This window comes from Hemitrygon akajei, chromosome 6, assembly GCF_048418815.1.
Source record: "Hemitrygon akajei chromosome 6, sHemAka1.3, whole genome shotgun sequence".
Taxonomy (NCBI): Eukaryota; Metazoa; Chordata; class Chondrichthyes; order Myliobatiformes; family Dasyatidae; genus Hemitrygon; species Hemitrygon akajei.
In genome coordinates, this window is record NC_133129.1 from 88,961,217 (window position 1) to 88,988,492 (window position 27,276).

The 27,276-nt window shown below is 50.2% G+C and overlaps 1 protein-coding gene across 1 annotated transcript in view; it reads left to right on the forward strand.

Annotated features, from left to right (window-relative positions):
- LOC140729237 (ephrin type-B receptor 3-like) overlaps positions 1–26,644 on the forward strand; it is an 80,104-nt gene extending 53,460 nt beyond the window's left edge. Inside the window, exons 6-16 of the mRNA XM_073048787.1 lie at positions 52–179; positions 883–1,045; positions 3,791–3,890; positions 4,892–4,944; positions 6,002–6,121; positions 8,585–8,832; positions 11,389–11,604; positions 17,096–17,245; positions 19,047–19,240; positions 23,543–23,698; positions 24,827–26,644. Of these exons, the coding sequence (XP_072904888.1) occupies positions 52–179; positions 883–1,045; positions 3,791–3,890; positions 4,892–4,944; positions 6,002–6,121; positions 8,585–8,832; positions 11,389–11,604; positions 17,096–17,245; positions 19,047–19,240; positions 23,543–23,698; positions 24,827–24,935 (1,637 nt within the window). The 3' untranslated portion in view covers positions 24,936–26,644. The remainder of the gene's footprint in view (positions 1–51; positions 180–882; positions 1,046–3,790; positions 3,891–4,891; positions 4,945–6,001; positions 6,122–8,584; positions 8,833–11,388; positions 11,605–17,095; positions 17,246–19,046; positions 19,241–23,542; positions 23,699–24,826) is intronic.
- Positions 26,645–27,276: the final 632 nt, after the last annotated feature.

The window sequence follows — 27,276 nt, forward strand, 5'->3', positions numbered from 1 at the left end:
GCCAGACTGTGGTTTGACAGTGGCATCCGCTCCCCCTCCCCCACCCCGCAGACCACCCCCTGGCCATCAACAAGATCGAGCAGACGACTGTGACCGAAAACAGGATCGTCCTGCGCTGGCCCATCCCCTCCGATCTCAACGCACACGTCCTCGACTACGAGGTCAAGTACTACGAGAAGGTACGTGGTCGGATTGTTCTGTGTCCCGGAGGTGGCTCTGGGTGTCAGCGGTCTCGTGTGCGGGGGAAGGGGCAGTAAGGGATTTGGGGGGAGGGATGGAGGGACAGAGTTAGGGTGAATAAGGTCGGGGGGGGTTGTTGAAGAAAGTGTGGAGTTGCAGGGTGGAGAGAGGGTAAGAAAGAGGAGAGAGGGAAGGAGAGAAAGTTAAAGAGATGGAGGAGGAAGGAGGGAGGCTAAGGGGAAGAAAAAGCAGTGGAAGATAGCAGGGGAGAGTAAGGTAGGCAGGAGCATAGGGAGGGTAAGAGAGTGGGTGAAAATGGAGGGTAGAATGGACAAGGGGGGGGTGGAGGGAGAAGGGACAGAGAGCAGGGTGGGCCAAGAGGAAGGGCATTCCAAGACCGATCAGATCCTGGCCTTTGTGGCAAGCTGTGAAGTGCTAAAAGGAGCCCCTTCTGCCCTCGCTTCCTGGGGTGCGTGTTTTTTGTGAAGCATGGGGGATTCCTGGGTCCCCTGACTAACCTCACCCACAGACGGGTTTGACTTCCATTAAGGGAGCACAAGATGGCTACCGTCTTCCCCACCAATGCACCAGAGTTCTGTGGACACTAGAGGAGGCAGTGGAGAGAGGCAATAAGAATACAGGACGACCGTTTTGATAGCCCAGCTCGTGTATCTGACCCTGTTACTCCCTGTCCTTCTGCAGGAGAAGAACGAATCCAGTGCCTCCCACGTCAATAGCTCCACCAACTCCCTGGCAATAGATGGACTGAGGAGCGGGGTTGTCTACGTGGTGCAGGTTCGGGCAAGGACAGAAGCTGGCTACGGGAGGTTCAGCAGAAAGAAAAGCTTCTTGACCCTGAGCACAGGTACAGGAAAGGCCCAGGCTTGAGTCCAGTATAGGCCGCTTAGTTCCTCATCCTCCCTCTTTTGGTATCCTCTTGGGAGTTTCCCCAGGGCCTCCAGGAATTAAGTATTTATCTTTAAATCAGGCAAAATTGCACAGACGTTGAGAGCATGTGCTTTGCATTGCTTTGGCCAGTTGTAAATATACCAGAGAAGTTAGGTCGGGGGAAAGATAGGTCAAGTGGGATATATGATGATATATAGTGATATAAATATATATATTTATATAGTGATGTGAACATTTATGGTGAGGTACAGGGACAGTAGAAAACCTTGTAACAGCATGACAGGCACATAGTTACAGACATAAACTTCACATAAAATCCTACGAGACTTAAAATGTAAAACAAAACAGTTTAAAAACACGCACACACACGCGCACACACACGCGCACGCGCACGCACACGCGCACACACACACACACACACACACACACACACACACACACACACACACACACACACACACACACACACACACACACACAGAGAGTAGTGTTCTTTTGCTAAGGGAGGGTTAGGGTTGTGCAGGGCAGTTCAGGAACCAAACGGTTGAAGGGACATCGCTGTTCCTGAACCTGGTGGTGTGGGACTTCAGGCTTCTGTACCTCCTGCCGCACGGCAGCAGCGAGAAACGAGCCTGACCCAGATGGTATGGAGTTCTGATGATGGACGCTGCTGCCTTAAGGCAGCGCCGTCTGTAGATGCTGTCGGAGTTGGGGAGGGCTTGCGCTCCTGTGGGCTGGAATTGCTGTACCGGACCATTCTGTGACAGGTCAGGGAAGAAGTTTGGTGCATGCTAAATCTACTTAAGCTTCTAAGAAAGTAGAGGAACTGGCGTGACTTTTTCATGATTACATCTACACGCAGTGGCCATTTTGTTAGACAGCTCCTGTACCTCATAAAGTGTATATTCATGGTCTTATTTATTTATTGAGATGTTGCGTGGAATAGGCCCTTCGAGCTGCTCCTCCCAGCAGTCCCCCAACTTAACCCCAGTCTAATCACAGGACAATCCACTAGCCTACCAAGTGGTATGTCTGGACAGTGGGAGGAAACCCATTGGGTCGTAGGGAGAACGTACAAACTTCTTACAGGCCGCAGCAGGAATTGAACCCATGTCACCGGTACCGTAGAGTGTTGTGCTAACCACTACACTACCGTGCCATCTTATGCTGGTGCTGCTGCACCCACTTCAAAGTTTGACAGGCTGTGTACTCAGAGAAACCTCTCTGCACACCGCTGTTGTAACATGTGGTTATTTGAGTTTTTGTCACCTTCCTGTCAGCTTGAGCCAGTCTGGCCGTTCTCTCCTAACCTCTGTCATTAACAAGGCATTTTTGCCCGCAGAACTGTCGCTCACTGGATTTTTTTCACACCGTTCTCTTTAAACTCTAGAGCAGGGCTTCCCAACCTTTAATATGCCACGGAGCCTTGCCATTAACCGAGGGGTCTGTGGACCCCATGTTGGGAACCCCTGCTCTATCAACTCTGTGTGAAAACCCCAGAGTAAGCAGCTTCTAAGATACTCAAACCACCCCATCTGGCACCAACAATCCATTCCATGGTGAAAGTCACTTAGATCACACTTCTTCCCCATTCTGATGTTTGGTCTGAACAACAACTGAACCTCTTGACCATGTCTGCTTGCTTTTATGCATTGAGTTGCTGCCACGTGATTGGCTGATCGGATATTTCCATTAACAGGTCTACCTAATAAAGTGGCCACTGAGCGGACATGATGGGCCCCGGACAGGTCATCTGAAAGGTTCATTCTCAAGTATTAGAATACTTAAAGTATCATTCATTCAGGCTGTGGGACCTTACCGTGATCTACAGGGCTCCTGTGTTTACCCGCAATAGCTTTGGTTAGCCCTTCAAGCTGCGTTGCCCCACAACCCCCGACTACCCCGATTTAACCCTAATCTAATTAGGGACAATTTACAACGGCCAGTTATCCTACCAGGTACATCTTTGGACTGTGAGAGGAAACTGGAGCTCCTGGAGAAAACCGACGCATTCCATGGGGAGGACGTACAAGGACTCCTTACGGAATCGAACTCTAAACTCTGACACTCCAAGCTGTGATGGAGTCACGCTAACCGCTACGCTACTGTTGTGCCCTTCTTTGGTAGTATAGCGGTGAGCACAACGCTTTACAGAAGCAGCGACCCGGGTTCCATTCCTGCCGCTGTCAGCAAGGAGTTTGTACGTTCTCTCTGTGACTGCGCGGGTTTCCTCCGGGTGCTCTGGTTTCCTCCCACAGTCCAAAGACGGACTGGTTGGTAGGTTAATTGGTTGCTGTAACTTGTCCCGTGATTGTTGCTGTTCCTCTCCACGTCTTGTGGCGCATCGGGCGGCAACCTTGCCGTTCCCTCAGCATTTTGTCCGTCCCTTACGAGGCTGAGTTGCTCCCTCGACGCTCAACCCAGCGCAAGTGGAAAGTGCGCAAGGAGCCGGCCGGATTCGAACCCGGGACCTCTTGCTGGAAGTCCAGTGCGGCTGCCACTGCACCAGCGGCCGGTGATGTCCCGTCATCAGTGTAGCATTAAATCAGGGTGGCTTGGCTCAAAGGGCCAGAAGGGCCTTTTCCCGGCTCTATCTCAGAAAAGATTAACCTGATCACTGCGTTTGCTGTCGAACCCTCAACTGTCCGGCCTGTCCGGGAATCAGCTGGCACTCAGCCCCCTCCCTCCCCTTGTTTTGCAGAGAGCTCCGGCCGCCGGGAAGAGCTGTTCCTCATCGGCAGTTCTGCCTCTGCCATCTTTGTCCTGCTGGTGCTCGCTGTGGTGGCCGTGGTCTGTTTCAGGTACAGTCGGGTGCAGGGGCTTCCCTGGCATTCCCACCCTTCCCGTCTGGGAGTGGCGGTTGGATGAACGGAGTGGCTGGGGTGGGGGGGGGGGGTGGGCTGGACGTTACGAGTGTTTTTAGACATGGGGTGGCTTCGGCAGAGAAGCTGCAGAGGGAACCCATGTCCGACTGTAGGGAGGAGTCAGGAACCAGTGGCCGGAGCGAGCTGGAGGAGGGTCATGGAGTCGCACAACATGGAAACTGGCCATTCGGTCCACAAATCCATTCTGACCCATGGGTACCTACCTATGGTAACTCTATCGCCTGGCATTCGGCCTGTAGACGTCTGTCCCTGGGTGATTCAAGAGCTCGTTTAGACTCGTCTTAAACACCATCGGTGTCTCTGTTTCCACCACTCTCTCTGAGTAAGAAAAGTCCCTGTCTGACCCCCCTCTATATCTCTACCACCCCAGCCCAAAATCCATGTCCTCTAATTTTAACTAGCTCTGATAAAGAGGTAAAGTTTCTTGCAGACTGACCCTCATTTATACCCCTGATAAATTTAATGCCTCGATCCTTCACTCCAGGGCAAACAGACTGAGATTTCCGTGGTTCCTCACGGGATAGAAGGTTGTTTGGTCTATTGAATCTGTGCTGGCTCACAGGCCAATCCCATTCTCGCCACTCATTTTCCCTCTTGGCCTGTGCTACCACCCATCCATGCCACTTACTGCAGTGCGGGCATATGGTGCCAGGGATCAGGATAGAGCCCACATCTCTAGCAGGGAGGCAGTGGCTCTCTGCACGTGAAGATTCCAGTACTTTAGTGTTGGTACTGAGGTTGTCTCTGGGGGACAGCATTGACGCAGCTATCACCCCCATCTGCACGTGTGTCCTGTCACCTGCATCACACTCACCCCCAGCCCCCTGCCTACCACCCCTTTGTGGCCCTCAGTGGCCTGTGTTCCAAGCTCTGAAAGTTTATCCTCTCCAAACCTTCAACGTCTCCTCTCCCAACAGGAAGCAGCGAAAGCGGGACCCGAATTACTCGGAGAAGATGCCCCCGACAGCTGGTAAGAAGACCGAGATCTCAGAGCTTCTGGGAGGGGTGGGGTGTAGATAAGAAAGGGTGGGAAGAAGCCTCTTAGCAGTGAGATTTGCGGGCTGTTCTCCAACTGGGTACCGTGTACCTGCTGTGGCCCTGTGACCATCCATCCCCATTCCCAGCAGACTGCGCTGAAGTGTGAAAGGTCATAGAACCATAAGGCTGCCTGGTCTGAGCCCTGTGGGCTGGAGTGAGTTGTCTAGATCAATGTTCTTGATCCCGGGGTATCTCCACCGAGATCTCTTGTTGGGCTTCTAGATCAGGAGCATTGATTTGGATGTTGTAGATCAAAGTACTTGGTCTGGAGGGTTTCAATTAAAGATCGTGGGTTCGGGGTTCTAGATAGGCCTTCCTTGTGTTGGGGTTCTAGATCGGCACCCTTGGGTTGGAAGAGTGGTATCATTGGATTGATGTCCCTTGGCTTGATGGTTCTAGATTGGGACTATTTTGGTTGGATGTTCCTTGGGTTGGTAGTTCTAGATATGGACCCTGGGGGATTTGGTATCTTTGGGTTATCCCAAAGGGCTAGGTATTCTAGATTGATGTCCCTTGGGTTGGTGGTTCTAGATCAAAGCCTATGGGTTACAATATCGGTACCTATGAGTTGGGATTCCAAGTCAAGATAGATGGGTTGGAGTCTTGGTATGGGAGTTCTGAATTCAGGCTCTTTTGGAGATGAGAATTCTAGAATAAAGCTTTTGTGCTGGGACTTGTCTAGAGTGAAGCTCTTGGATCAGAGTTTGTAGGCTAAAGCTTTTAGACTGTGCTCTGGGGTCTTGTTTAGACAACCTCTTGAACTGGAGTCTGACTAGACTGACACCCAGGGCCAGAGGGAGAAGTGAGCCCTTCGCAGCCATTGACCATGTCATGAGGTGGACAACGGTTCCCATCTTCAGTGGCATCCATTGACGAAAGCCTCCCCTCATTGGCTGGAAGGGGCTGTGGTAAACCAATTAAATGGCGAAGCAAGCGCGTGCTGCTGGGTGACCTGTTTCCTGGTAACTTCTCCCTTCTCTCCACATCAGCTCCGGGCATCAAGGTTTACATTGACCCCTTCACCTATGAGGATCCCAATGAGGCTGTCCGTGAATTTGCCAAGGAGATCGACGTGTCCTACGTGAAGATCGAAGAAGTCATAGGCGCTGGTGAGTGAAGACCGCTCTGTGCCAGCGGCTTGATCCATGTCGGTGTCAGGTGGGCAGATTCTCTTGTGTCTATGAGTGAACAGAGTCTCCAGGCACTTGCTTATATTTGTCAATTAAATACTTTATTCCTTATGCACATCGGGAAAATAAAACAGTACCACACAGGAACAGGCTATTCAGCCCACAATGTTGTGCTGAGCCAGCTAAAAAGCAAATCAAAAACACGTAAACACTAATCCCTCCTTCCTACACGACGTTCATATCCCTCCATCTTCCTCACATCCATGTGCCTGTCTAAATGTCTCTTCATAGTCTCTGATGTATTTGCTCTACCACCATACCATGCAGTGAATTCCAGGCATCAACCACTCTCTGAGTAAAAAAAAAACTTGCCCCTCACATCCCCCTTTGAACCTAACTCTTCCTAGTTTCAATATATGCCCTCTGGTATTAGACATTCCTACCCTGGGAAACAGATACTCCCTGTCCACTCTATTTATGCCTCTCTCAGAATCTTCTAATCCTCTGTCAGATCTCCCTTCAGCCTCCGGCACTCCAGAGACAACAGCTCAAGTTTATCCAGCCTCTTGTGACAGCACACGCCCTGTAAACCAGGCAGCATCCTGGTAAACCTCTTCTGCACCCTCTCCAAAGCCTCGACATCCCTCCTATAGTGGGGTGACCAGACAGTATACAATACTCCAGATGTGGCTGAACCAGAGTGTTATAACTCTGTTTATGATAAAACTTTTCTATCCCTTCTTTCAGTGAGTCACTGCCATCATCGTTGCACCCATGAGTGTTTGAGGAACAGCATCCAATGCCTCGGTGTTCAGCAGTAACAGGACCCGAGGCTGGATTCTTTCCCCTCATGGATCCCTCGGCATGCACCTCCGCACCCTTGGATGTGCCAGTCGGCATTGTTCCCTGACTGACATCTCCTTACGCTGGACTGGCTGATGTGGGTCTATCAGCGAGCTGCTGATCTTTTGGCAGCAGTGGCTAATGCTTGCTGTGTGCCCCTGGGAACAGCACATGGGTCAGAGAGTCCTCTGCTCAGGATGAACCGAGACAAGGTTTTTTTTATTTTCTGGAGTACAGTGGATTCGGTTACATTGGGACTGTTGCATTTTAGCCCAATTAAGAAGCTGTCCCAATTAGCCGAAGTTTCATGGAAATAGTTGAAAAGGTATATAAATGACAAACTACCATTTAACTTGGTAATAAATTATGTATTTAAATGAAATACAGTATAGAACAAATTGCAACACGGCCAGTGCTGCTGCAGTACCACAAAACTGTGTATTAGTTCCTAATAGTATTGATGGAGGAATTCATCTAGAGTACACTGTGATGTTCTTTTACTCACTTCCCATTACGCCGCATTAGGCAGCAGTGCAGGTCCTCCATCTCTGGTGAAGTTCAGAGCTTCCTTCATCGTGTCAGCAGCTTCCTCTGGGTTTTCTGTCCTGGGTGGAGACTCAGGAATACCGTCACACTCAGGTGTAGAAAGATTCTTTGTTGCTGTTTCCATAACAATTTTGCTTTTTTTAGCCTTGGGCTGAACCCCCAAATCTGGAGGACCGGTTGGCCACTCTTGGTCTGTCCTTTACCCTTTGACCTGTTCGGCATGGGTGACCCTACCAAGAGCCAAAGCATGAAGCCCTGACTCCAGCCAACGTAACTCAACAGGTCATTGAGGCGCACAAACCTCCAAACCAAGACAAGGTTGTGGTCCTCTTGGAGGTCGTGCTTCTAGTTTGACTGTAAATGAACAAAATCAGCGCGGACACCCAGTATAGATAACGGCCTGCCTTTTTATAACGCTTTTAACGATTGCATCCTCCAAATCTTAATTTTTATTGTAATATTATTGTCAATACCTTCAAATTCTTCACGTTTCCTAACTTGTTGAAGTAGTGAAATGGTTTCATTTGAAATCCCGACTGTTACTGGCATCTCCGAACCAGAATGCTTGAAACCGCAGTGTGTAAAACTGTTCTGAATTGTATTTCTCACCAATTATCTGTGCCCAAAATCAGTCGCTGCTCATGTGATAAGCTTTTCAATCCTGGAATGTTACCCCTCAACCTCCTTCGCTCCTGCGAAAACAGTCAGGGCCTAACCTACCCAAGTCCTCCAGTCCAGGCAATGTCCTTTCCTGCAACTTCTCTTGCCCTTGCTAAAAAATATGTACCAACCAGGACTGTGATTGGTCAATAGGCAGGTGGAAGGTGGGCCTGGGGGCCTGGGTATGATCAGTTACGTTGTCAAGGAATGTCATGATAGGTCGGAGAGCTCTCTCCCTGTCTCTCGCTCCTGAGTGAATATTAGAAGGTAGGGCTACAGGGGGAGAGAGCTGTGGGAGAAGTGGTGGAGCTCTTATGGAGAGCTAGTAGGAGGTGTGAGGGGCCAAGCGGCCTTCTTTGCGAGGTGGGCATTTGACCTGTCTTGTCATTGCAGGCGAGTTTGGAGAGGTGTGCCGAGGCCGCCTGAAAGTCCCGGGTAAGAGAGAGATCTACGTGGCGATCAAGACGTTGAAAGGCGGCTACACGGACAAGCAGAGGCGGGACTTCTTGAGTGAGGCGAGCATCATGGGCCAGTTCGACCACCCCAACATCATCCACCTGGAGGGCGTGGTGACCAACAGCTGCCCGGTGATGATCATCACGGAGTTTATGGAGAATGGCGCCCTCGATTCCTTCCTACGGGTGAGTTGGCCAGTCTCTGCACCGTCAGGCTGAGCGGGTAATGGTGGCCAGCTGTGGCCAATCCAGAGTTGGGAACCTCAGTCTGAAGGTGGAGGGCCAGTGCTGTCTGGGCTCCTGTGTCTGCCCTCACCTGGTAAAACAGAAAGAGCTCCATTCCAACCCAAGCAACCTGATCTAAACATAAACACCCACCAAGGCTGGGGTGTGGGAGCAGTATAAACTGTTGACCAAACTTAAGAGACGGAGCTGTTCTGGTTCACGTCCGGAGATAGCCAGAGTTTTCTTATAGACAGGGTATGGTGTGGTTCACATCTGCTGGTATCCAGATGTTTGATGTAAGTAGGATCTTGTGTGAGGATCACATTTGTAGATATCCAGTGCACACTGGGCCTTCCGTGAGTGAGTTGAAGCATCTAACATGGGTCTGGAACAGGCCACCCTGGGGTATTGGGGGTGTGTACCCACCCATCTGTAGCCCGAGGCCTGGTCCTGTTCTGTAACATCTGTAAATATCCAGATGTTCTATGGTACCAAGTCTTGTGTGTGGTTATTCTTTTCTTTTTTCTTTTTACAATATTTTTATTCAGAAGAAAAAAACAAGATTTACAGAGTGTAACACATAGATACATCTCAACATAACTTGTGTACATTCATATATTGTAATAAAATTGATCAAAATGTTATAGCATAACACATAAAGGTATACCACCCTGTAATCAAAAATTTAAAGATAGGTCATACATCATAAAATAAATTTTTCATATAAAAAAAAGTCAACCCCCTACCAACTACCAAAGAAAAAAGCTGATGGATGATAATGGATAATTAGGAAAAAAACATATTCGCTTAAGAAGAGAAGATAAAAATATACATAAAAGTCTGTGCACACTTAAACTTTATAAATTGGAAAAGTAATTTAGGAAAGGTCCCCAGATATCATAAAAAGATTGTTTCGAATTTAAGACTGAGCAGTGGATCTTTTCTAAATTTAAATAAGACATAATATCACGTAGCCATTGAAGATGTGTAGGAGAGGTAGACTCCTTCCATTTAAGCAAGATTGCTCTCCTTGCTAAAAGAGAGGTAAAAACTAAAACCTGTAGGTTAGGAGTATTTAAAGTTATATCTTCATTTGCAATAATACCAAACAAGGCAGTAAGGGGATTTGGGTCAAATTGGACCCTAAAAAGTTGTGAGAAGGTATGGAATACTTCCCGCCAAAACTTTTCAATTGTAGGGCAAAATCAAAACATATGAATTAAAGAGGCATCAGCAGAGTTGCATTTATTACAAAGTGGAGAAACATTCGGATAAAAACTGGACAGCTTCTGTTTAGAAATGTAAGCTCTATGAACCACTTTAAATTGTAGAAGAGAATGACGAGCACAGAAAGATGATTTATTAACCCGTTTAAGAATTTTATTCCATCTATCATCAGAAATCTGACAATTTAGGTCATCCTCCCAAGCTCTTTTTATTTTATCTAAAAAGTCTTGTCTAGAATCAATCAACAAGTTATAGATACCGGTAATAGAACCATTAACAAAAGGTTTTAAATTTAAAAGATCGTCCAGTAAATTTTTATCAGGACCTATAGGGAAAGTAGTTAATTAGAAACGTAAGAAATCTCTAATTTGAAGGTATCTGTAAAAATGTGTTTTTGGGAGTGCAAATTTAGTTGACAATTGGTCAAATGAAGCAAGAGTTCCTGAGATAAACAGGTCCCAAAAACACTTAATACCTAGTTCATCCCAATCCTTAAAGACTTTGTCAGTCATGGAAGGGATAAAAAAAAAATTAAGGAGAATGGGAGATGATAATGAAAAATTCGCTAAACCAAAAAATTTTCTAAATTGAGACCAGATCTTTAAAGTTTGCTTAACAATTATGTTATCTGTTGTTTTATTTGCTGAAAAAGAAGAGTATGATCCAAGAAGAGAGACAATAGAGGAATTTTTTACAGAATTAACTTCTAAGGAGACCCATGATGGGCAATCTTTACGATAAATATAATAGGACCAGAAAGTAATATTCCTTATATTGGCAGCCCAATAGTAAAACCTAAAATTGGGTAGGGCTAATCCACCCATCTCTTTATTTCTTTGTAGATAAACTTTACTTAAACGAGCTTGTTTATTATTCCAAATATAAGATGTTAAAATTGAATCTAAAGAATCAAAGTAGGTCTTAGGAATAAAAATAGGTAGTGTGTGGTTATTAATTGTTTCTTGTAGACTGGGCCTTGTGTCTAGTCCATGCCTGCAGAAATACAGATGTTCTACGTAGACAGGACCTCGCTCGTGGATCACATCTGTGGATATCCAGATGTTCAGTGTAGGCTGGGGCATTTGTGTTTCACATCTGTAGCTATTCAGATGTTCAGTGTAGGCTGGGCCTTCAGTGAGTGAGGTTCAAGGGTCCAGATTGGGTCTTGAACCGGCCACGTTGTAATTTAGTGAGCCACTTGCCCACTTGCTTGTAGCTTGAGGCCTGGTCTTGTTTTGTAACGTGTTTCTATGCCTGTCTCTCCACCCCCCCCCCCCCCCCCCCCCACAGCTGAACGACGGGCAATTCACCCCCATCCAGCTTGTGGGCATGCTGCGGGGAATCGCCTCGGGGATGAAATACCTGTCAGATATGAGTTACGTGCACCGAGACCTGGCCGCCCGCAACATTCTGGTTAACAGCAACTTGGTGTGTAAGGTGTCTGACTTCGGCCTGTCCCGCTTCCTGGAGGAGAACTCCTCGGACCCCACCTACACCAGCTCCCTGGTAAGGCTCTTGTTCCCCACCCCCATCTCCCTGTGGTCTACTTCCCCTCCCGTTACCCTTACTGACTTCTCCCCACCATCATCCCGACTCCCATCCTACCTCTCCAACCCTCCCTGCTTCAATTCATCTCCTCTCCCAATCTCGCCTCTCCCTCCCTCCCCCGCCCCGTACCTCCTGCCATTTACCCCCCTTCCTCCCTGTCATATTTCCTCATGTCTCCACCCTTCTCCCTATTCTTCATCCCCCCCCCCCCCCCCCCCCCACCATTGACCTCTCTGCCTCTCGTGGGACGTTCCTGGTGTGTTGGGTAGTGTTAAGAGAGTTACCAAAGTGAGCACCCCCCCTCAGGCCCTGATTTTCAAATGCCCCAACGGCCAGGTGCAGGGACAGAACGTTGCCTTGCAGAGTTTGCTGACCGCCCAACTCTGGGTGGGATTGTGAAGAAGCAGGTCTAACTCGGGTTTATCGTCAAGTGCACAATACAATGAGGAACTTGCTCGCAGCTGCATCACAAACTCCGTATGTACAGAGAGCGCAGAACATCATCTATATACAATTTATGTACGACTTAAGCAAGGGAGTGGGGGAAAGTAAAATAAAATATCTGTAAACCAAGGAGCCGTGACAAAAACAGATTCGGAAACAAGTCCATGGCAGTGCCATGTGTTCTGTTGCTAAGGTAGGGTCAGCGTTGTGCATCTCAGTCAAGAACTTGACAAAAGTAGCTGTTTTCTGAGCCTAGTGGTGTGGGACTTCTGTACCTCCTGCCTGAGAAGTTGTGGGGACCTTTGAAAGATGCCACCTTCTTGAAGCAGTGCCTCCTGTAGGGGCTGTCAGTAGTGGGTAGGGCTTTGCCTGTGATGGACCTGGCTGTGTCCACTCCTCTCTACAGGCTCTTGGGTTCCTGTGCGTTGGATTTAATGCAACTGGTCAGATACTTTCCACAGTGCAGCTGTAGAAGTTTGTTGGTGTATTGGGTAACTTGCCAAATGTTCTTAAGCTTCTAAGAAACTAGAGGCACTGACGTAGCTTCATTGTGACTTAAGTACTGTGCAAAAGTCTTGGGCGTATGGATATAGCCAGGGTGCCTAAGACTTTTGCACAGTACTGTATTTGACAGTGTAAAGTGGAGAGCGGGTTTGTAAATCTGCTGTATGTTGGGAATGGTGAGGGTGGAGTGCCGGGAGAGGGGTGTGAGACAGATGACAGAGGAGTGCCAGGGGCAGTTGGGGTGGGGGGGGGAGGTGACGCAGGCACACCCGGACCTGATGTACCTGGCAAGGTCATTTGATTCCAAACAATTGGTTTATTACAAATAAGCTCTTCTCAGGCTTCCAGTCGGATACAGGTGTAGCCCCCTGGTAAGCCATTTTATTAGCCTTAGTAGTAACATAGAAGAAGGAACCCCTTACATAGGTATCAATTATAACTGATGTTTCGATGACAGACTCTGCCATCTTCTTCAGGGATGATGTCTGGGCATGTCTAGGCCGGTGGTATTTATACGCCCGGCCTAGGTTTCTGCTCTCCCACCTTGTTCACAATCGAATAAGCTGTAACGTGAGCTTGCTCATAGGTTTGTGGATGATATGAATCCCGCATTACTTCAGGATCCTGGCGATCCTTCCAGAAACTGTGGAAATATTGGGAAGGCAGGCGGTAGTGACAGGCTCCTCCTCTTGTTAAGCTTCCTGGTTTCTTTGTCAGCCCTTTCGATTTCCTTCTCCTTGTCACCATTCTGTAGGAACATCGTGTATTATCGTCTTATATCCTCAGGGAGACTCTCTGGGTCCAAAATAGTTTTCTCACAGTTAATCGAAGTAGAAAAGAAGTAGCAAGCTAAAGTCACAGCTTAGGTGGGTCAGAGATGGCCTGGAACTCAGGTTGGCTGGCCTTTACAGGATTCCTTGTGAATACAGAGCAGCGTACATCGGCCAGATGAAACGCACGGTGGAAACCCACATCGAGGAGCACAGGAGGTGAATCTGTTCGGGTTACCCAGAGAAATCGGCGGTAGCAGAACACTGCATTTGCAGTGGCCATAGGATTGACTTTGACAGCACAAAACTACTGTGCAGGGCCCAGTGGTTTTTGGGACCATCTGGTGAAGGAAGCCATTGAAATAACACGAGAGGAAAGGAATTTTCACAAAGGCAAAAGTCTTACTCTAAGGAAGGATTGGAATTCGATTGTAAACAAGGTGGGAGAGCAGAAACCTGTTTGATTAGTTCTCATCCAATCAGGAGGGATGGACTATGGGGGTATAAATACCACTGGACTAGATGTGCCCAGACATCATTCCTGATGATGGTGGCAGAGTTTGTCATTAAAATGTTAGTTATAATTGAGACCCGAACCTGGCTGAAAGCCAGAGGGAAGTTTATTTGTCATTTACGCCAGGAAAGCACTAGATCCTTTTTCAATTGGCTATTGGTCATTGCAGAAAGTCCCTCTGGTGCTTGTGCTCCCTTCCCCTTTTCCTAACCATGATTCCCCTCTCCCTGCCGGCTTCCCACTCTCCACTCTCAGTAGAGACCCGTATCAGAATCACACGTCATGAAATTAGTTTTTTTATTTGCAGAAACAGTATAGTGTAATACATAAAATTACTACAGTACTGTGCAAAAGTCTTGGGCACCCTAGCTACATATGTGCATCTAAAATTTTTGCACGGCACTATACTTCTATATGTTGGGCCTAAGACAGAATGTTCAAGGTGTTAGTGCCTTGGAATTTGGATTTCCTGCTGAGGACGTTGAATCTTCGAACTCTTCCCTGCAGAATTGTGGGGGCTAGACGGGTGGAAGTGGTTGCAAGAGAAGGGCGATTAATGTTTGAAATATTGAAGGAGAAGAGTGACTAGGAACTGCCACCGAAGGTGAAACCTTGGGCAGCTGAGCCATGTAATGGTGGGGCAGGCTTGAGAAGCTGAGTTGCCTACTCCTGCCCTTATTACCTCATGTCTTAGACAAGCTGCCTGAGTGGGCAAGTATGTGGCAAGTACAGTTTAAGGTGGAGATCAGCAATTTGTTGGGGAGACAGAATGGCAGTTTATTATGGCATAAGGTTGGATTAGGAAACCTGGTGCCCAGTCTCAGAGCAAACGTACCAAGATAGCAAGCAGTTAAGAAGCAGAAGATATATTGGCCCTCAATACAAGAGTCTTTAAGTTACAGGAGCAAGAATTTTCCCTCTCTCATTGCATTTCCTTGATGTACTGATGTGATAGGGCGGTAGTGTGGAGATATGTCTCCACCAATGAAAGTATAAGGTACTCCTTCCCTCTGCTAGCCTGCAGGTCAACTTGGGAAAGGTGTAACACCTACTTAGCTTGCCCCCCTCCCCCAGTCACAGTCACGTGAAGCCATGGGAGCAGATGGTGGATGGTCGAACGAGTACAACACAACTCCTGGTTATGTGATCACTGACACCAGGCAGACAATCTCTGAAGAGTTTTGATAATGGCTGGGGTCACCCCAGAAGAGGGCAGTGATAAGCCACTTCTGCTGGAAAAATTAGCCAAGAACAATCATGGTCATGGAAAGACCGTGATCAGCCAGGTCCCACGACACGGCACATGACGATAATGTGTGTGATGATAGGATCTGTATGGATGGTAAGCAAAGCCACATTTCTCCGCTGTAGCTCAATCAACCAATTCCAATTTCAAGGATGTCTGGCTGCAATTAGACAGAGCCTTGACATGACCATATCTGGAGCACTTTAGTGCAGATTTAATCTCATCACGCAGGGAGTGACGCACTTTTCATGGAAGAGGCATAGTGAAGATTCACCACACTGCTTCCTGAACTCGGAGCCTAACGTGCCAGGCATAGGAGCAGAAAGAGGAGGTTTGGCCCATCAAGTCTTTACCATTTGACAATGGCTGATTTATTATCCCTCTCAACCCCATTCTCATGTCTTCTCCCGCATAACCTTTGATACCCTTATCAATCAAGAACCTTCACCATAAATACACCCAGTAACTTGGCCTTTTAACAGCCCTTTGTAGCAGTGAATTTCACAGATTTGCCACCCTCCAAAAAAAATCCCTTCTCATCTTTGTACTAAAGGGACATCCTTTTATTGTGAGGCTATGCCTTTGGATCCGAGACTTTCCCACTACTGGAAACAACCTCTCCAGGTTCACTCAATCCAGACCTTTCAATGTTCATTAGATTTCAAAGAGAGCCCTCTCATTCTTCTAAACTTCAGCAAGTACAGACCCATTGATGTCAAATGTTAACCCTTCCATCCCCACGGTTATTTTTGTAAACCTCTTCTGGACCCTGTCCAATGCCAGCATGTTCTTCCTCAGATATGGGGCCCAACATTGTTCACAGTACTCCAGGTGTGGTCCGACCAATGCCTTACAAAGCCTCAGCATTACGTCCTTGCTTTTATATTCCAGTCCTCTTGAAAGGAAGTGCATTTTCCTTCCTTACTACCAACGCAACCTCCAAGTTAACCTTTCGGGAGTCCTACACAAGTACTCCCAAATCCCTTTGCACCTCCAATTCTCTTTCCATTTAGAAAATAGTTGCACCTTTGCTCTTAATTCCAAAGAGAATAATTGCACCATTTCCTATCCTATACTCCATCTGCCCCTCCTTTCTCCCAACCTGTCCAAGTCCTTCTGAAGACTTCCTGCTTCCTTAATGCTACTTGTCCCTCCACCGATCTGCAGGCTTGGTCACAAAGCCATCAATTCCCATAATCCAGATCATTAAAGTACAACGTGAGGGATTGGAGGAACCAGGCCCATGTTTGCTGAGGTTTAGAAGAATGAGAAGCAGATCTCGTGAAAGGGTACGGAATTCTGTCTGGATCGGACAGACAGGGTGTGTGGGACAGTGTTTCCCTCAGGTGGGAGATCTAGAACCAGGAGTCACAGGTCCAAGATCTAGGATAAGGCACGTAGGATGAGGATTAGCAGAAATTTTCTCACTCCGAGGTGGGTGACCCTGTGGAAGCCACAACCCCTTTGGCTGTTTGACATGGGTGACCCTACCAAGAGCCAAAGCATAAAGCCCTGACTCCAGCCAACACAGCTCTCCAGGTCACTGAGGCACGCAAGCCTTCAAACCCTATGACAAGGTTGTGATCCTCTTGGAGGAGTAATAAATAAGCAATAAATATCGAGAAGATGAGATGAAGAATTCTTAAGACTGAGTCCATAGGTTGTGGGACATTTCAGTGATGGGGTGAGTGAAACTGAGTGAAGAAGATTGAAAAGAAATATTTAGGAGATTTTACAGTGAATGGTACAGACTTTGGGAATGTTGTAGAATATTAGTTTAGATGGAAATCTTGGTCAGCAAGGACTAGACAATTTGTTCATGGAAGATGTGTGGGGATGGAGTGGGAGCATGATATTGAGGGTCAACGGGGATAGTATGGAATGAGGGATGAACCTCTTCCTACTCTTCCCATGTTTCGCCATCCTCCTCTTCCCTTCACCCGGACTGACCACTTCCCCTCTCGGCCACAGGGCGGAAAGATTCCTATCCGCTGGACGGCCCCGGAAGCCATCGCCTTCCGCAAGTTCACCACGGCGAGCGACGTGTGGAGTTACGGCATTGTCATGTGGGAGGTGATGTCGTTTGGAGAGAGACCCTACTGGGACATGTCCAATCAGGACGTAAGTACTGCCATACCATGCACTTGAGCAGTCTGGGACAATTCCCGATTCGGCTTCCAGAGCTGTTAATGAGGAGGGTTGCACCCAGACTATGCTCTGTCATAGAATCACAGAAAGCAGCCATTCGGCCCACTGAGTCCATGCTGACCATCAGCCACATTAACACTCATCAGATCTTATTCTCCCCACAGTCCCATAGACTCCCCCCAGATTTCACTCCTCACCCGCATGCTGCAGGGAGGGGGGCAGCTACCCCAACGACCCAACATACCGTTGTCTTACGGGCGGAAAACGGTGCACCTGGGGCAGAAACCCATGCGGTCGCAGGGGGAATGAGCAAACTCGATGCATGGAGACACACGGGCAGAGATGGTGACGCACAGAGGCAGAGAGAGAGAGACGCACACAGTGAGACATGCACGTGCATGCGGATATGCACGTAGGAACACATACAGGCACACATGCGCAAGTGTGCAGTGCACATTCCCACACGCGCAGCGCCGGGGGTCGGAATCGGACTTGGCCCCTGGGAGCTGTGAGTCAGTGGCTCTACCCACTTTGCCACTGTGCTGCTCGCGGTTTACTCCAAGGGGAGAAAACAATCACAGTGGTGGTCACAAAAACGAGGGAATTGTGGTTAAAAACCTGCCTGTTCCACTAATGCCCGTGAAAGAAACAGAATTTGCTATCCTTGCTGGCTGGGTATAGATGATGGCTGAAGCCCTGTCTGAAATACCTCAGAGCAGGGGTCACCAACCTTTCTTGCACCGCGGACTGGTTTGATACAGTATTGACAATATTCTTGCGGACCGGCCGACCGAGGGGGTGGTGTTAATCGCGACCGGAATATAGGTGATAAGTCAACTATAAGTCACTTATAAGTGGCTAATACACTCAATTTCGTTTCTAAAAGGGTTTATCTAACGAATTTAATATTAAACACACAGCGCATATTTTCCTCACATGAATATAGTGATAAGTCAATTATAACTCACTCATTAGTCAATAGCATCATAACATTTTAAGTAACATTTGGATATTAAACACACAGCGTATATTTTCCTCGTATGAACATATAAAATCATTGCAACACACCAGTGAAAGGACAAGGTAAGGGCCGGAGGTCCCCGTACCGGGGCTGCGATGGTCACAGTCCGGAGAGAGCGACCGACCGAGCGAGGGGTGCGACAGGGCGCGTGCCTGCCCGCTCCTTGTAGCAACTATCGGCCGACAAAAGTTTGGCTGGAGGGATGACTTCCAGTAGATCGCAGCGAGGTAGCTGCTCTGTTACTTACGACACCCTGAGCCCGAATTAGGTTGTCTGTGAATATCTTAGCACCGGGTACCCCACGAACATTAGGAGTGGTAAACTGGTTTAGAGGCGGCGCCCATCTGTCCGCACTCCAGGCCAGTACCAACGGCACTTCCCGCCGGCTGTGCAAGGCAGCCGGTTACCCGAGACCAACCAGTGATCCCTGGCACGAGGGTATCACTGCGTTTAGGCGACTTGATGGCTTCGCGTGGGTAATGACCTCACGTGGGTTCAAGTTCAACAGTGGGCGTGACAGGGAATGAGGAAAGGTGCAGCTGACTCATAGCGTTTCCTCGCGGCCCGGTACCGGTCCACGGCCCGGTGGTTGGGGACCACTGCCTCAGAGGAGTGGTCATCGACATCCGGGGATGTGAACTCAGGGGTGGTAGATACGTGGAGAGGGGGCAGGCGCCGAGAAACCGGTGTGAGGGGAGGGGTGTCTGCGGGGACGGGGTCTGCATAGTCACCGCTGTCGCTCCCTTTCCGCAGGTGATCAACGCCATCGAGCAGGACTACCGGCTGCCGCCGCCCACGGACTGCCCCGCCTCCCTGCACCAGCTGATGCTGGACTGCTGGCAGAAGGACCGCAACACCAGGCCGCGCTTCATCCAGATCGTCAGTGCCCTGGACAAGCTCATCCGCAACCCCGCCAGCCTGAAGATCGTGACCCGGGAGTTAGGAACGTGAGTCCCGCCTTTCTGCAACCCCCCGCGCAGCGGCTGGCTCGTCGGACTGTTTCCCCACGGGCCGATCAGTACTAACGTACTGGCCTCAGCCACTTCCTTGGCAGCCTGTTCCACGTACGACAACTTTTGGGCAGAAAAGTTTCCACCCATTAAAGAGGAGGGGGTTAAATGTGTGAATTTGAGGGCGAATTTGGGAAAGGAAAGGAGTTGAGGTTTAGGGGCTTAGTCAGAAAGAGTGATGGGGCTCGGTTGAAGGGGCCAATTGCCCGACATTTCTTAAAACAACGCAGCTCAGCAGAGCCTCGTCAGTCCATAATGTAGTGCTGACCTTCTATTGAGATATAGTGTGGAAGAAGTCCTTTCGGCGCAGCCCCCCCCCCCCCAACAATTCCCCGATTTAACCCTTTAACCCTCGCCCCGATCACAGGACAGTTTGCAATGACCAGTTAACCTACTGACCACTACGTCTTTGGACTGTGGGAGGAAACCGGAGCACCCGGAGGAAACCCACGTGGTCACAGGGAGAACATGCAAACTCCTTACAGGGCAACAGCGGGAATTGGATCCAGTACTGTACCACCACACTACAGTCTAATGCCTCCATTTTTCTTTCATCTATATGTGTATGTGGGGTGGCATAGTAGTGTAGTGGTTAGCACAACGCTTTACAGTACTGGTGACCCGGGTTCAATTCCCGCCGCTGCCTGTAAGGAGTTTGTACATTCTCCCCGTGACCACGTGGGTTTCCTCCACCTCCAGTTTCCTCCCACAGACCAAAGGTAAATGGTGCTGTGTTTAGAGTAGGGTTATATCAGTGGTTTGCTGGCTGGAATGACCCAAAGGGCCTTTTCTATGCTGAATCAATGTGGGAATACAGGTCCATAATTCATTGAAAGTGGCGTCGCAGGTAGGTAGGGTTGTAAAGAAAGCTTTTGGCCTTCATAAATCAAGGTATTGAGCACAGAAGATGGGATGTTATGTGGAAGTTGTATAAGATGTTGGTGAGATCTGATTTGGAGTATCGTGTACAGTTTTAGTCACTGACCCACGGGGACGATGTAAATAATATTGAAAGAGTACAGAGAAAATGTACAAGGATGTTGTTGATTGTTTTCCTAACTCTGTTCCACTGCACTCCTCAATGCCCTACCGCTCCCTGTGTGTTTTCCTGTTCCACTGCACTCCTCAATGCCCTACCGCTCCCTGTGTTTTCCTGTTCCACTGCACTCCTCAATGCCCTACCGCTCCCTGTGTGTTTTCCTGTTCCACTGCACTCCTCAATGCCCTACCGCTCCCTGTGTGTTTTCCTGTTCCACTGCACTCCTCAATGCCCTACCGCTCCCTGTGTGTTTTCCTGTTCCACTGCACTCCTCAATGCCCTACCGCTCCCTGTGTGTTTTCCTGTTCCACTGCACTCCTCAATGCCCTACCGCTCCCTGTGTGTTTTCCTGTTCCACTGCACTCCTCAATGCCCTACCGCTCCCTGTGTGTTTTCCTGTTCCACTGCACTCCTCAATGCCCTACCGCTCCCTGTGTGTTTTCCTGTTCCACTGCACTCCTCAATGCCCTACCGCTCCCTGTGTGTTTTCCTGTTCCACTGCACTCCTCAATGCCCTACCGCTCCCTGTGTGTTTTCCTGTTCCACTGCACTCCTCAATGCCCTAAGGCTCCCTGTGTGTTTTCCTGTTCCACTGCACTCCTCAATGCCCTACCGCTCCCTGTGTGTTTTCCTGTTCCACTGCACTCCTCAATGCCCTACCGCTCCCTGTGTGTTTTCCTGTTCCACTGCACTCCTCAATGCCCTACCGCTCCCTGTGTGTTTTCCTGTTCCACTGCACTCCTCAATGCCCTACCGCTCCCTGTGTGTTTTCCTGTTCCACTGCACTCCTCAATGCCCTAAGGCTCCCTGTGTGTTTTCCTGTTCCACTGCACTCCTCAATGCCCTACCGCTCCCTGTGTGTTTTCCTGTTCCACTGCACTCCTCAATGCCCTACCGCTCCCTGTGTGTTTTCCTGTTCCACTGCACTCCTCAATGCCCTACCGCTCCCTGTGTGTTTTCCTATTCCACTGCACTCCTCAATGCCCTACCGCTCCCTGTGTGTTTTCCTGTTCCACTGCACTCCTCAATGCCCTACCGCTCCCTGTGTGTTTTCCTGTTCCACTGCACTCCTCAATGCCCTACCGCTCCCTGTGTGTTTTCCTGTTCCACTGCACTCCTCAATGCCCTACCGCTCCCTGTGTGTTTTCCTGTTCCACTGCACTCCTCAATGCCCTACCGCTCCCTGTGTGTTTTCCTGTTCCACTGCACTCCTCAATGCCCTACCGCTCCCTGTGTAAGGCTGGTCCTAATGAAGTGCAGCACTTGAAGCATTAAATTCCCCCTTCAGTTTTCCAGTTGATGCAGATCCCTCTGCAAGCTTTGGTAGTCTTCCTCGCTGTCCACTGCACTCCCAATCTTGATGTCATCGGCAAATTTGATCCCATTAACCATCCAGATCGTTGATATAGATGACAAACAACAGAGGCCCCTGAGGCACTCCACTAGTCGCAGGCCTCCAGTCAGAGAGGCAACCCTCTACTGCCACTCCCTGGCTCCTCCCGCAAAGCCAATGTTTGCGACTTTCTCCAGCTTTTTCTGATCCGGTGCAGTGCCCTGCCCCCTCCATACCAGCCACTGATGCAACCAGTTAGAATGCTCTCCCCCGGTCTATCTGTAGAAAACTGTAGAGACTGTGGTGACACAACACGTCTCCTCAAATCAATGACAGCCCTGCCTCCAGGTTCTCAGTTCCCAGAGAGCTGAAGGAATTCATGAGGCTTTACCGCAACCTCCTCACAAGGTAGTTCCCCCCCCCCCCCACAAAGGAGGTTTGAGGCTTTTTTTCTTATAAATATAGATTAATTTCAACTTCTACATTACTGTAATGTACCACAAAAATGTTAGTGGCAATAACAGTGACTAGCACAGATGAAACTAAATGTTCAGATTTAATATCATCGGCATATGTAGTGAAATTTGTTGTCTTTGCGGAAGCAGTACATCGCAATACATGATAGAGGGAAAATATGAATTACATTAAGTATATATATTAAATAGTTAAATTAAATAGGTAATGCAGAAATAGAAATTTTTAAAAAAGTAGTGTGGTAGTGTTAATGGGTTCAATGTCCATTCAGAAATCCAGTGATAGATGGGGAGAAGCTGTTCCTGAATCGTTGAGTGTGTGTCTTCAGGCTTCTGTACCTCCTTCCTGATGGTAGCAATGTCCTGGGTGATGGAGGTCATTAATGATGGATGCTGCCTTTTTAAAGCATCACTCTTTCAAGATGTCCTGAATACTATGGAGGCTAGTGCCCTTGATGGAGCTGACTGAGTTTACAACTCTCTGCAGCTGATTTCCATCCTGTGCAGTAGTTGCACCCTCCCCCGTACCAGATGGTAGTGCAGTCAGTTAGAATGCTCTCCACGGTACATCTGTAGAGATTTGCTAGTGTTTCTGGAGACATACCAAATCTCCTCAAACCCCAAATGAAATGTAACTGCATTGATATGCAGGATCCAGGTTAGATCCTCAGAGATATTGACACCCTGGAACTTGAACTTGCTCACTCTCTCCACTCTTTGACCCTTCTATGAGGATTGATGTGTTCCTTCGTCTTACCCTTTCTGAAGGCCACAATCAGTTCTTTGGTCTTACTGATGTTAAGTGCAAGGTGTTGCTATGACACCACTCAACCAGCTGGTATATCTCGCTCCTGTACGCCTTCTCATCCGCTCATCTAATATGATATGTGTCTCCTGTGGTGCCCAATGGCCCTAGGACACGGCCATGGATCCCATGGACACTGTGTTCTTTCTTCAGGGTTATCCACGCGTGGACACCCCCCCCCCCCCCCCCGGAATATTACCAGGCAGTCGGCCTGGGCAGAACCCTTCATTGCCCATCTCCAGGACTCACAGAGAGCTAACTTAGCCAGCCCCAGGACATCCTCCCCACTTGTTGCCCCCACCTCTGTACTGGATGGCCAAATATGAAGAGGGTGGGGCTAAAATGCAACCATAAGGAAAGGAGCAGCCCCCTCCGATAAGAGAATAGAGGCCGCAGCCTTGTGCACATTTCGATCCTCGACCAGCGTCAGAACCAAACGTTCTGGGTTATTGGCGATCGTGGGGTTGCCACGGTGGTGACTGAGGGGGATGATGCTGGCAGGGCGAGGGTGGTGCTGGGAAGCTGGCGTTTTCACCCCCCCCCCCCGTTAATGCCACAGCTAGTAATTGATGCCACACTCTCTCCGCAGACTCTCCCAGCCACTGCTGGACCGGGGCAGTCCTCACTACACTGCCTTCTCCAGCGTCGGCGAGTGGCTGAGGGCCATAAAGATGGGCCGGTACGAGGAGAACTTTGTCAATGCTGGCTTCACGACCTTCGACCTCATTGCTCAGATCTCAGCAGAGTAGGTCACCTCTCGAGAGGGCTGGGGATGGGGAGGAGTGTGCTGGAAAGAGGGGAACCTGTTCTGGGGGAGGTATGGCTCAGTGGCGTGGGGAGAGTTGGGGTTTTGTCAAGCTGTTCCCGACTCTCAGTGAGACTGGGCAGTGCCCAGAGGCAGGGACTCAGCGAGGCTGGAACAGAGGGGGCAGGAAGGAGGAGAAGAGGGAGGGGCGGTTGAGTAGGAGGGGGGAGAGGGAGGGGATAAGAGGAAGGAGATGAAGAGGGAAGGGTGGGGAGAGGATGGGATAGGGAAGGGGAGGAGAGGAGAAGAAAGAGAGGTGGAGAGGGGAGGGAGCAAAACAGTATGTAAGAGAGAGGGGGGTAAGTGGGGGAGAGAGGAGTAGAGTTGGAAGGAAGAAAGTGGAAGGAGGGAATGGGAGGGATGGGGAGAGAAGAGGGGAGGAAGATGGGGAGGAGTAGGAGGGAGGGATGGGGAGGGAAGAGGGGAGGAGGATGGGGAGGGGTAGGAGGGAGGGATGGGGAGGGAAGAGGGGGAGGAGGATGGGGAGGGGTATGAGGGAGGGATGGGGAGGGAAGAGGGGAGGAGGATGGGGAGGGGTAGGAGGGAGGGATGGGGAGGGAAGAGGGGAGGAGGATGGGGAGAGGTAGGGGGAAGGGAAGAGGGGAGGAGGATGGAGAGGGGTAGGAGGGAGGGATGGGGAGGGAAGAGGGGAGGAGGATGGGGAGGGGTAGGAGGGAGGGATGGGGAGGGAAGAGGGGAGGAGGATGGGGAGGGGTAGGAGGGAGGGATGGGGAGGGAAGGGGGAGGAGGATGGGGAGGGGTAGGAGGGAGGGATGGGGAGGGAAGAGGGGAGGAGGATGGGGAGGGGTAGGAGGGAGGGATGGGGAGGGAAGAGGGGAGGAGGATGGGGAGGGGTAGGAGGGAGGGATGGGGAGGGAAGAGGGGAGGAGGATGGGGAGGGGTAGGAGGGAGGGATGGGGAGAGAAAGGGAGGATAGGGAGGGAGGGAATGGGAGAGGACGATGAGGGAGGGGAGGAAGGCAGGGAAGGAGAGGAGGAGGGGTGTAGGATGATGGAGGGGAGGAGAGGAGATGCCCATATCGCTGATGAAAGTTTGATTGCCCCGCAGAGATCTACTGCGAATTGGAGTCACTCCAGCCGGACACCAGAAGAAGATTCTCTCCAGCATCCAGGCAATGTTGAAACAGACGAGGCCGCCAGCCTCTGCCCACATCTGACTGCCGCGGGCACCGCTGAGGAGCAAGGGTGGAGGGTGAGTGGGGCACAGCTTCTGCAGAGATGGGCGCTTCGGGTGCCCGCGCTCTGCCTTGCAACCCCCTCCACCCTCCTTCCCCTCTCCCCATTGGCCGAGGATCTCCCGGACTTTTGGCCTTTATTGTTTGCACTTTGAGGTCTCGGCTTCACCTCACCATGAGCTGTCCCGGTTCCTGTGGCAACCGCTGAAACTCTTGGACCCGTGACCCTTCCCTTTTCCAGGGAGGGGGGACTTCGGCCGAGCTGCTGGAGGAAGGATGAATTCTGAGACCCTCCCCACCTAGGCACAAAGATGTCCTGAGGAGGCCGGAGTGGGCACAGTTGCACACAGGATGGAGAGACCAATTGGCCTGTTGTCTTCATATTGAAGATGAGTGAACTTAACTGCACCAGTGGACTCCCGGTTTCGGGATTGGCCTGGTTTCCCCAGTGGAGATAAGAGAAAAAAACAGTTGAATATTAATATTACTGGCTGACACAGACTGGGCTCCACCTCACTTCCAAGCCTGGTTCTCTTTTGTACTTTTGTATTGTTTTATAATGTTTAATGTAACGATGTGGAAAGGGTGAGCGATGGACACAGTCAAATGATCCTCGTTCGAGACTCCAAGGCCTCCAAAATCCAGGGATAGGGTCAAATTTCCCTTTCATCACTTACCCGAGATGTCTTTTTTCCCCTTTCCTGTCCTCCCTATTCTTCTCTGCCCACTTTGCCCTCCCTCAAAATCGCCCTTCCCTCCCTCAAATTCACACTTCCCTCCGTCCTTCAATTCCTCCTTTCTTCCCTCACCTTTTTTCAGCAACCCCCATCTTCCCTCTGTCAAACCTTCTTCCCTCCCTCAGTACCCATTCTCTCCCTACCTTGTCCTCCTCCCTCAGTGCCTCCTGTTCACCCTCTTGCCAGCTTGTCTTCTTCTGGCAACTGGCCGCTCGACTCCTCTAACGCCCTGCCTGAGGGCTCAATCATCCTCGCAGCGGTGTGAAGCCCAGCCGGAGATGGAGAACTCTCACTGGGGTTGGAGTGGAGGGTGGGTGAGGGTGAGTGAGTGGACATGCTTCCATCAGTAGGAGGGAGGAAGAGACAGCAGAGGGTGGTTGGGAGGGAGGGGATGTGAAGGAACTTCCAACAATGTGCTTCACTCTCAGAACCTGGGGGCACTTGCACAGAACCTCTCCTGTTGTGGTGAGCACCGCACCCCGTCAAACATCTGACCACCACCCAGGGGTGTCCACTGTTGGGTGAGGTGACGCCCCTCCATCTCCTGGAGGTAGCGGTAGTTCACTTGGTGGGGATGTGGGGGGCGGGTTGGGATCACGCGTCCTGTTCCTTTGCGGGTTGGTCAGTTGAGGAAGAGAGGTGTGAGAAGACCCCATGGGAGGGGCGAGGGGGGTGGTGCTGAGGAGGTGTCAACAACCTCGGGAGGGGCAGGTTAACATCTCCCTCAGAACCTGGCCTACATTGCCTTTTCTCTGTGTCTGGCATGACCCCCACCCTATCCACCACCTTATTCAAGATGGAGAGCTAGACCTGGAGCTGAGGGCTGCTCTTCCACTCTTACTCACGCCCCTGGATTACTCAGGAGTTTAGTAGTGGCAATCCTGCCAGGGATCGTACCCCAAGGGTAATAGTGACACCACCTCTTTGACATTAAACTTCTAAAGTTCATTTTAACTTCCTGTGTCGTGTCTGGTTTCCACTTCTTCCTGTCTTTAACTCTCAAAGCAAGTGACATAACTTGTCCTTTAGGTGTCAAAGGCGCAGGGCCAAGGGGAAGTGGGTGGTCTCGGGGGTTGAGGTGGAGCGTGTGGGGTGTGGGCAGAAGATTGGAGATGGTCATGGTCCAGATACCTTGGGTGACGTGAGGGGTGAGATGGGAGCAAAGAAGGGAGGGTGAGAGAATGGACGAGGGAAAGAAGGGGGAGAGGGTCGCCGTTGGGGGGGACAAGGGGAGAGGGTCATCGTGGGGGGGGTGACAAGGGGAGAGGGTCATCGTGGGGGGGGACAAGGGGAGAGGGTCAGCGTGGGGGGGACAAGGGGAGAGGGTCAGCGTGGGGGGGACAAGGGGAGAGGGTCGGCGTGGGGGGGGACAAGGGGAGAGGGTAATCGTGGGGGGGGTGACAAGGGGAGAGGGTAATCGTGGGGGGGGACAAGGGGAGAGGGTAATCGTGGGGGGGTGACAAGGGGAGAGGGTCGGCCTGGGGGGGGGACAAGGGGAGAGGGTCGGCCTGGGGGGTGACAAGGGGAGAGGGTCGGCGTGGGGGGGGGGACAAGGGGGGAATTCTGGGAGTAGCAAAAGGGATGGG